A 9,881-nucleotide genomic window follows, 5' to 3' on the forward strand; every position below is an offset into this window, starting at 1 on the left:
ATTAAATTTCGAGGATTTTGCGGAATTTTCTGTTACCCACGAAATAAGTCCCAATGGAAATTTGAAAAGGTCTTATCCACAGAATTTTTTTGAATTAAATTCCAAAAAATGTTAAAGGACAACTTTTAACATGTTTACTGCCATCAAAGAAGCGCTAATAATGCGTATTTCACAACAAACACACATAGTTTGGCAGTAAAAAAGCAATAGAAACAAGTGAAAATATTATCTCGCAATAGAGTCTTCCGCGAAATTAAGTCCCCACGAAAAGTAATCCCATTAAAGTACAAATCCTGGGTCGATAATAAACGAGAAAACCTCAACCCAAAAAAACTTAGAATGAGGGCTGTCAAGAAACAATGACAAAAAAGCAGAGCAAAAAAGAGGACATTCATTTTTATCTTTAAATATTCTGTTACAAATATATATTAGATAGCTAACGTAAAAAGTATTCACCCTGGTATTATTTACAATAACAAGATACAAATTTCCTTTGCTCATTAAAAAACTCTAAAAAATCCTTTGAAATAAATAGATCATAGTGATACCCTACTGTAATAATGCCAATAATATTTACCTAAGCCTAGCATTTAACAGAAATCTTAAGTGCGTGCAATTAAAAAAAACTTCTAAATTGTGATATAAGCCTAACTAGTCACTTTTGTAAGAAATGATTTGGAATATTCGTAACCTACAAACAGAGCAGCGCATGCAGGGAACGCTCGACACAACGTTGGTCCAACGCCACTGTAGAATGCCCGCACACCACCTTCTTTCATCAACAGACGAGATGTCTCCATTAAACTAATACCGGCTCCTCCACCGCTTGAATAAACCTGGGAATGAGAAAAACTAATTGTAGGACATCTTATCGTTAATAAAAAGAACAACATTTTAACCCCTGCCTGGGGGAACAATCTTTTTCGGCAAATTTTAACAGTGTGTGCAATTATTCTGACGTAAACTAATTCTAGCGAGGGGAAGGGCAGGTCGAGTCTTTTTTCCCCAAAGATGAAATTTCGAGGTAAGATATTGTTATACTTGATAAGTAGGTCAAATGGCAGATTCGTCTTCAAAATTGTTTCATTGTTTCCAATGTCGTCCCAAATATTTCAAGTGAAAATACAGCGTAATTAATTTCCATAACTTGAGACGTACGGGGAACACAAATTTGTTCTTAGTTAGATTAATTTCGAGTTATGGAGAAAGGTTATTAAGGGCGTTGTTAACTGAAGGAACTAGAAAACTTGTTCGAGTTAAAGAGAGATTCGAGTTACGATGACTCCACTGTAATTGTTTGAGAGTGAGTAAAAGAGTGAGTGAATTACTAAATAACCAGACAATCGAATTACTCGAAACTTAAAAAAAAATCGTAGAAAACTATACCTGCATTCTTGATTTGATTATATCGAATGGATAAATGGCAGCCCATATGGAAACACCACCCACTCCACCAGCAATGATGGTTTTTCCAAGACCTGGATCGTAAAATAACAAGTGGACCTACCTGGTTATGCATTCAACACATATATAATTGATATCTACGTCAGCGTGACCATTAAACAATCATTCAGAACACAAATAGTGACGATCTTTTAAAATTAGTCGTTTGTTTCTTATTAAAAAAAACGTTTTAGAAACGTCAAAATTTCATGCTCTTGAAGTATTCTTTCATATTCAAGACTTTGTGAGCAAAAAAACATCTATCTAATAATAGTAATTTGGCTCATAAAAAAATTGAGTAATTTAACTAAGAACATTGATGTATGCTTATTAATAGTGATTCTTATAGATAAACATGCGTTTTTTGAGCCAACAAAATTTTTTTGAAAAAATCTGCTTGAGCCATCTTTTACCTATGATGGTACCCTACTTTCATGCAAAAAATTTTTTTTTGGAAAATCGGGCTCCGTCAGGTTTTATAGTTCCACATCTTTGTGCAAAAAATCAGAAAAAACTAATGAGACAATCACGAGGAAAGCTAATAACGAACGAACGGACGAACTAACGGACAAAGGTTAATTTATAGGACCTCCACCCCACCGGGGCAGGTCCAATAAGAATGTAAGTATATATTACTTTTCTAGACCAAATGGTTCTGGAAATCAACCACCTGTGTAAGAGGGTCTAGATGACACTCATTTGTAACAGGCAATATAGCGAAATGAAGATAAAACTAGAATAATTTCAGTACATTGCACCCATGGAACTATTTTAGGACTGAACAAAAGACAGTATGATAACGATTAATACCAGAGGGAACTGATTAAACAGAGACACTATCACCAAGAAAAGAATCTACCTTTTTCTAGAGATGATGTATTCACATACCTAACTCTTGATCTTCATTGCCTTGAGAAAGTAAGTACTTTGTTCCTTCATACCCACCAAAGAAGAAAAAGTATCCAGGTACTTCTCTCAAAACAGTAGACGTAATTCCACGGTAAAAACCAAAGAAACCGTCAGTACGTAATACGTCCTTGATGATAGTGAACGGCGTGCTTTGAAAAAAAAATAGAAAACGAATATGAGAAGAGATTAGATTTTTGTTAGGTCATAATATTTTTTGCCTGCTAATGTAATCATTCCATGAAAAACAATGAAAGAATTGTCTCTTATCATCTATAGTATAAATTGTTTATGCTCTTTTTTAATGCCATTTTATATATAGCTTGATATATATCTTGATAGCATGGCTAAATATCATTGCAGAAGCATTAAGTTAGGAAAGGAAACCTCCCTTTTTTGGATCCTAAACTCAGATCAGTTGATTTAGGTTGTCTATCTGTCTAAAAAAAGAAAACTAAAAAAGTAACAATTGAGAAATCGACAGAAATAACTGAATCAGAGTTTTCTTAAAAACTTACATGTTTTTGAAAGTCCCTTGGTTCTCCATTAATGTTTGCATTCGACATTTGATCAGTTCTAGTGGACAGAGCGAAAAAGCGGCAAAGAAAGCAGCAAAAGAACCAGAGAGCGCATTATGAACTGTTCCCATATTTTCCAGTGGTGTCCCTGAACACCATGCAACAACTTTCCGACATTGCCCGTAACACAAGAACAGCACCGATGTTTCGGCTATGTTTGCGGCAGCTGCCGGTACAGCGCCAGCATAAAATCTCATGAATCCTTGTTTTTTAACAATATCAGCAGCACATCTCCATGAACTTCTATATAAATCTGGGTAAGTTTGCATTTTGACCTTGATTGTATCTAAAGGTTGACCGACATATGCACAGCAAGTACCACCAATGGCACCAGCTGTAAAGTCAATGATAGCTTCTTTTCTGATTGATTGAGTTTCAGAAGCCATGTTTTTTTAGATTCAATATATACCAGATGTAATTTTAAAGGATCATCAAGCTATTAAACCATTTCCAGTAGTTTCTAGATGGGTTGTTTTGTTCTGTTTGTATTTTTTGCCTAAAAAATAGAAGAAAAAACGAAAGAACTTCTTCCTTTGATAACAAGATAAACTTGAGTAAGAACTTCTTTTCAAATTCCCTTATTACACGTTTTTTTTTTTTTAAGAAACTAGTTTTACCAAGCAGCCTCAATGTTTCTTAAGAAATCAGCCTTTTGAGCCTTAAATGTTTCTTACATGTTTCTAAACTTTTTGACATAATCAGCCTATTTTTCATGTTTTGATTGGAAGGTTCTTAAAAAAACGAATTAAAAATGTCATTTTTTCATTTTCAGCCTCAGCATGTTTCTTAGATGTTTCTTAGTTTTTAGGCATTCTGAGCCTCATGTTTCTTAAAAGTGTGTTTCTTAAAAAAAAAAAAACGTGTAAAGGCTTTGCTAGGGTTGCTAAACAATAGCTTTGTATACACTAGATAAATATTAGGTTTATTTGCACTTTTTTTCTTGAGTTCTCAGAAATGAATTCCAATGAAATTGAAACTATCAATCAATAATAGTCTTAATATCAAAAATCCTCTCTCTTCAACATACTGAACAATAGCCAAAAGGAATGTAAAATCTGACCACATACTATTTAAATAGTAAAGCGATGTAATCAGATTGAGGAAACTTTTTTATTATGCAATTAACGGGATGAGAGGAAAACTCTTCTTAAGAAGGCTCTTTAAAAGAGATTAAAAATATTTTTTTCGTGAGTATTTGAGAACAAGGAATTTGTAGTAGAAACTAATCCAAAAAATACGCCCTTAAAATTTTGGTTTAGGTGAGGACAAATTAATTTTATGTTTTACAGGTCCAGCTACGTAAAATAGGGCCAGTTTATTAGGAAAAATATAAAGATAAAGATAAGAGTTCTCCAAAATTCACCTAGATTCACCAGTTTAAAATTGTGTAGCAAGAATTCTGCCAAAAAAAAAAACGAAAAAAAAAATTAGAAAACAATGAACTTGCAACAAAAATGAAAAAATAAAACAATATTTTTGAAAAACTTGCAAAAATCAGGCAAAAGCTATACCCCAACTTATTAAAATCCTTATACCTCCAAATGAGAACAGTGATCAAGCTCAATATTACAACCAAGTAATTTTTTGTTTTCAATAAGTAGTAGGGGGAAATTTGTAAAACCGCTCGATTTTTTTAGTCAAAGCACTTGTTATACATTTTTGGAAAGTAAAACTATAGAGGAGTTCGAATTTCAATGTTTCCGATTTTTTTTCGGACACTTTGGTGTGATTTTCGGACAAATATGACGGTCTCAGGCAAAAATCATAGGGTTAAAAATTAATGAAAATTTTAGCTTGAGAAAACGGAGACATGTTGTATATTTTTGGTAAGCTCTCAAAAAATTAGGATTAGAGATATATCGCAAGTATAGGTGATTTCAGTACCTAACTCGAGATATTGAGCTTCAAAAAGCGCAAAAAGTGGACAAAATAGCTGTTTCTGGCTGAAAAACACGGTTTTCAAGGGTTAATATCTCGATTTAGGTACAGAAATCACCTATACTTGCAATATATCTCTAATCTTGAGATATAGCTTCAAAAAGCGCCAAAACTGGACAAAACAGCTGTTTCTGGCTGAAAAACACGGTTTTCAAGGGTTTAAATATCTCGATTTAGGTACAGAAATCACTTATACTTGCAATATATCTCTAATCTTAATTTTTTGAGAGCTTTCCAAAAATATACAACAAGCTAAAATTTTCATTAATTTTTGACCCTATGATTTTTGCCTGAGACCGTCATATTTGTCCAAAAATCACACCAAAGTGTCCGAAAAAAAATTGGAAATATTGAAATTTTGATTCCCCTACCCCTTATCTTTCCAAAAATGTATAACAAGTCCTTTGACCAAAATAATCGAGCGACCTCAAAAAAACGAACAAATTTCCCCCTACTAAAAGTGAGAAGAAAAATAATTATGCAAATAATTTCAATATAATAGTTTTGCATGGAATACATTATTTCTTGAAACGATATAGTATTATAATATATAGAGAAAAATTAATTGCTGCTATCAAGAAAGAAGGGGTTGTCAGTAATAGCCCCATCAAACAGAAAAATAGGCATAATAAATATGAAACAAAAATTACAAAAATTTGTTTTAAAATTTTACGACAAAATTGATTAAAAAAGTTCACTCTTTTGTGCTTTTTTGTCTCCTTGAATTAGATAGAACAGCTATATAAAGTTTTTATAGCTCTAGAGAAGGTTTCATTTAAAATTTATACAAATCTGAAATTCTGAAATGAATCTCGAACTGCTAATCATGGCAGCTAGCAGTAAAAATAGAAAGAAAAAGGTCCCGAATTTGAATATTCTTAATAAACAATAATTATAACAATAACACATATAAAAATTAAAATAAACTACGAAAAACTTTCAGTTTCATACAATCATATTGAGGGAAATATTCAGTCTCTTTTCATTGTTAATCAATATTTTGGTTCCAAGGACCTTTCACCACTATATTGTCCAGTGTCTTTGTTGAATCCACACTCAGCAATATCATTGCTCAACCGTAACCAAAGGTTATCTTTCAAAACCATTGCATTACCTTGCAATTTATAGATCTAACAACTTGAATAATCTCATAAGAAAGGGTTATTTTGTGATGGTTGCATAGGCTGTGGTAATAAAACTGAGGAGTTGCCAGAACCAGGCTGTACAAAGGTACTGTTTTTATCACTTCTCAACTCATTTATTGATTTAGGTTTTGGTTTATCTTGTTGGAAAGGATTGGTATTGGTTGCTGATGTCATGAAAGGATTAGCTGCTGGTGGTGCTGCATTAGGTGTTGCCATTATATTATCAACGTCCACCAGATGGCTTCCATTTGATAAAAATAAATTACTGTTTGCTTCAGGTGCTGATGTAGTTGTCACCAGGGAACCAAAAGGATCTACGTCAGTTCCTCCAACAGGCTGCAAAGGTGTAGTACTGTAAGTTGACATTGGTGGTAATGTTGATGCTTGAATTGCACTCAAGCTTTGTGAAGGATAACTTGACATGGCAGGTAGTGTAGAACTCTGAGGAGCAAAAGGATCAACTTCTGGTTGACTCACTGGTGCTGAACCCCAAGGGTCAATAGCAGGCTCTGGAGCTGGTGCAGGAGGTTGTGATCCCCAAGGATCTGCAGCTGGTTGACTTACGGGAGCGGCAGATCCCCATGGGTCACTAGATACATTTGCAGAGGGTACAGTTGGCTGTGGAGGGTTTGTAGGAGCTGATCCCCAAGGATCAGTGTTTGTTGACGGTGGTGGTGCTATTCCCCAAGGATCACTCGGTTGGTTGGTTGAACTTGACGAGTCAGTCAGATTCAAAAGTGTAGAAGACTGTTGAGGAGCTTGTGGCTGATGGGCACCACCTAAATTGCTGAAGAGCTTTGCTTCAATATCTTGTGTTTTTTTATCTTTTTCGGCTTCTTCACGACTCATTGCAAGTGCAATTTGAAGTTGCATTTCCTCCTCGACTTCATTGGAAGGTCTTACTTTTTCAATATCAGAATCAATACGACCGTCTGTAGAACGAGAATCAGCATCACGCTCAGCATTCAATGTAGCAGGTCTACTTGATATATTGGAGTCATCTAAACTTCCCTTAGCTTCAGGGTATTTTGTGCTTGCTTGATATTTTCGATTTTTGGGATAATTTGTGTTACCAATACCACCTTGAGACTGTGAAAATCTTTCTTTAGCTTTTAAGGCACGCTGTCGTTCTGCTTTTAGGCGCTCTTCATCTTTTAATAAACCAACAAGAGCTTTTGATTTTTCACGCACATTCACTCCTTGATCTTTGCCATCTTTATCTATGAATTGAAAATCTTTCAGTGTTTTAATAGCAAAAATATTCTCCTTGCATTGTTGTGCAACTCTTTCACTTCCAGTTTTAACAATGTACTCTAATACTACAAGGGATTTATAAACATGTCTCCAATTTTTACCATGGTCATTAATTCGCTTCCATAGTAAGGTCATTATTTCTGTGAATGCTTGCACATTGTATGTGGCATCAGCAATTTCACTTGTAATTGAGCTGGATGGACCCCATGGATCATTACTGGTTGCTTCTCTAACCTTCACTTCAATGTCAGAGAAATTCTTAACAACATTTTTCACTTGCCTCCTCAAAGCCATTATTATCTTTACAATTCCTTTAAAATTCCTTCCTTTTTATATTTGAAAAATTGTCATCCTGAAAAATGAAAAAAGGTAATATACATCAAGCAAAACAAATCTAGGCATTTTGTTTCTAGGGTTGAAGGTATCTTTCATATCCAAAGCTAACCTAGAGGTACTGCAGAAATGATTGTTTCTAGGAAAACAAGTGATACTTTTATGGACCTACCTGGTTATCAAACTAATCAATGAACATTGAAACAATGAAACACATAAGACATAACTGGTCAAAATACAAAAATATATAATGAAAGCATACATATTGGGAGAAACTATCAACACTATTGAAAAAGACTTTTGAGAAAGAAATAAAAAAACTATTAAACGCTTTTCTTTATAAAAACAATCCACTATCAGAAAAATGCACAGCTTTAATAAATAAGGAAGGTTTCCAGAAAACTCAAACCATCCCGCTCTACCGTGACATTTTCTCATAGTGTGCAAAGGGGTCCAGCCCCCAGCATTTTTCAGGGGGGGGGGCTAAGGAAAATAGCCCCAGCTAAATTTTAGAAACATAGCCCCCACCTTCACAAAGCAAAATATCAAAGAAATTTTGCATGCAAATTCTCAACAGATTTATTGCGCTGCAGGCAAAAATGTTTTTCAAGAGGGATAAAACCTTCCCAACAGCATAGATTTTTAACATAATTTAAAATATCTTCAACCTATCAGCTCTGCCCCAGTTTTATAACACAACACTCAGCCCCCCCCCCCTAGTAGGCTAGCCCCCAGTATTTTCTGAAAAATACAGCCCCCAATCAAGCAAAAATGGTTTAGCCCCCTAAGCTCAGGTGGGTGCATTCTATGTTTCTTCTTTCAGAAAAAATAATAATAAAATAGTAATAATTTAGCTAAGAATATTGATCTATGACTATGCTTATAAATAGTGATTCTTATAGATAAAGATTCATTTTTCAGCCAAAAAATAATAAGTCAGTCATTGCACTGCACTGAATTTCTCTGGTCCCAGGGCTAAAAAAGATTATCATCGGACAATGGTTGACCCAAATTTTCTCCTGGAACCGGCATAATTCATTATGCAGTATATGAACATATTGAACTTTCCACAAAATGTGTATGCTGGGCCAATAAAAAAGTCTTGTTTCCGGAAATGCGAGTGACAAAAAAACTCCAAAATATATTTTTTACATTTTTTAGATTTTTGTTACAGGCTTGATTTTTTTTCTTTTCTAAGCAGAAATACTAAACATGTATGTGTGTTTGTTTAGTGGGTTGAGTTTCTTTTGTAGGAATAGGTTGTTTTTATGGTTTCAAAAAACTAAAATAAAATAATAATAATAATAATAATACAGCGTCACAAAATATACTATCAAAAAATACACATTTTCCTAAGCAACCAGGTTTCTGTGGCTCAAACCTTCAAATTAGCTGATTTTTACGTACTTTTTGAATGGCCTCATTTTGGCCTTGAAAGATATTTATCCAGGCCTAAAACTTGAAGCAATCTTGTTCTCATATAGCTGGATCTTAGATTGTAAGGACTGTTTGTTTATCATTTTTATTCCTGAAACCAGGAAACTGTCTCTACCAGAAACAAGTAACAGTTTCTCCCCATTTAGTCGCAACTCATGAATGATTGAAGCCCCTTTTTGAGTTTAGTGCCTTCTTTTAGGACCCAAGAGCCCAACTAGGTTGAGTAAAAGACTCTAAATTTTTAACATTTGATCTTTGTTAGAAGATGAAACACCTTTCAACAAAAATAACATTCCTAAAATACTCCAAGGCTGAATCATTGAGACCTTTTAAATTTGTCATTATGAAAAGTCCAATCAAGTTCACATGTGTTTTTTGGATTTTTGACACTTTACAGTGATTAATTTCAGAAAATTAAAAGAAACCCATGTGATCTTAGTTTGAACTTGAAAATTGTTTTCTCAAAGACAGACTTATACTAACTTTTACACTATCAAAAAAGTCATAACCTCAGCTACTCCTGAAGCTGCCGTTATGGATTTTTGGGTCCCAGGATTTTGGTTTTCTGAGCTTAGATAGGATGTTCTTTCAGTCAGATCAAAGGTACTAATTCTCAAGCATTGAGCGCGAGACTCACGTATTTCCACATTGTCTTGCGCAGCTTTTCGAATGCATGAAATTCTTAATATATTTTATTTTTGGGAAAAATTTCCCCAATCTTCCCTGAAAAGTTTTTCAGATTTCCTGATTTTTGGAAAAGGTTTCCCCAATTTCTAATTTATAAAAAAATTGGTCTAATTTCAAGCAAAAATTAAACATCTCAAATTGACAGGTCTGTCATCCCATT

The 9,881-nt window shown here is 34.0% G+C and overlaps 2 protein-coding genes across 2 annotated transcripts; both read right to left on the reverse strand.

Moving 5' to 3' along the window:
- Positions 1 to 390: 390 nt before the first annotated feature.
- Positions 391 to 3,562, reverse strand: LOC136818190 (mitochondrial ornithine transporter 1-like). The gene is made up of 4 exons (XM_067074548.1): positions 2,868 to 3,562; positions 2,332 to 2,501; positions 1,387 to 1,478; positions 391 to 836 (listed from the first exon to the last, which is right to left on the reverse strand). Exons 1-4 carry the CDS (start codon positions 3,311 to 3,313, stop codon positions 648 to 650), a joined length of 897 nt encoding a protein of 298 aa, XP_066930649.1. The 5' UTR covers positions 3,314 to 3,562; the 3' UTR covers positions 391 to 647.
- A 925-nt stretch (positions 3,563 to 4,487) lies between these two features.
- Positions 4,488 to 7,612, reverse strand: LOC136818152 (epsin-2-like). The gene has a single exon (XM_067074511.1). It carries the CDS (start codon positions 7,556 to 7,558, stop codon positions 6,014 to 6,016), a length of 1,545 nt encoding a protein of 514 aa, XP_066930612.1. The 5' UTR covers positions 7,559 to 7,612; the 3' UTR covers positions 4,488 to 6,013.
- Positions 7,613 to 9,881: the final 2,269 nt, after the last annotated feature.

Source organism: Clytia hemisphaerica, unplaced genomic scaffold, assembly GCF_902728285.1.
Source record: "Clytia hemisphaerica strain Z4C2 unplaced genomic scaffold, Clytia hemisphaerica genome assembly, whole genome shotgun sequence".
Lineage (NCBI taxonomy): Eukaryota > Metazoa > Cnidaria > Hydrozoa > Leptothecata > Clytiidae > Clytia > Clytia hemisphaerica.

Bases quoted from the DNA above. Each gene is read 5' to 3' on its own strand.
- LOC136818152 (XM_067074511.1), bottom strand. From the start codon at position 7,558: ATGGCTTTGAGGAGGCAAGTGAAAAATGTTGTTAAGAATTTCTCTGAC.
- LOC136818190 (XM_067074548.1), bottom strand. From the start codon at position 3,313: ATGGCTTCTGAAACTCAATCAATCAGAAAAGAAGCTATCATTGACTTT. The intron at 2,502-2,867 runs GTAAGTTTTTAA...TTTTTTTCAAAG, and splicing joins CAAGGGACTTTCAAAAACAT to CACGCCGTTCACTATCATCA. The intron at 837-1,386 runs GTATAGTTTTCT...TCTCATTCCCAG, and splicing joins TAATCAAATCAAGAATGCAG to GTTTATTCAAGCGGTGGAGG.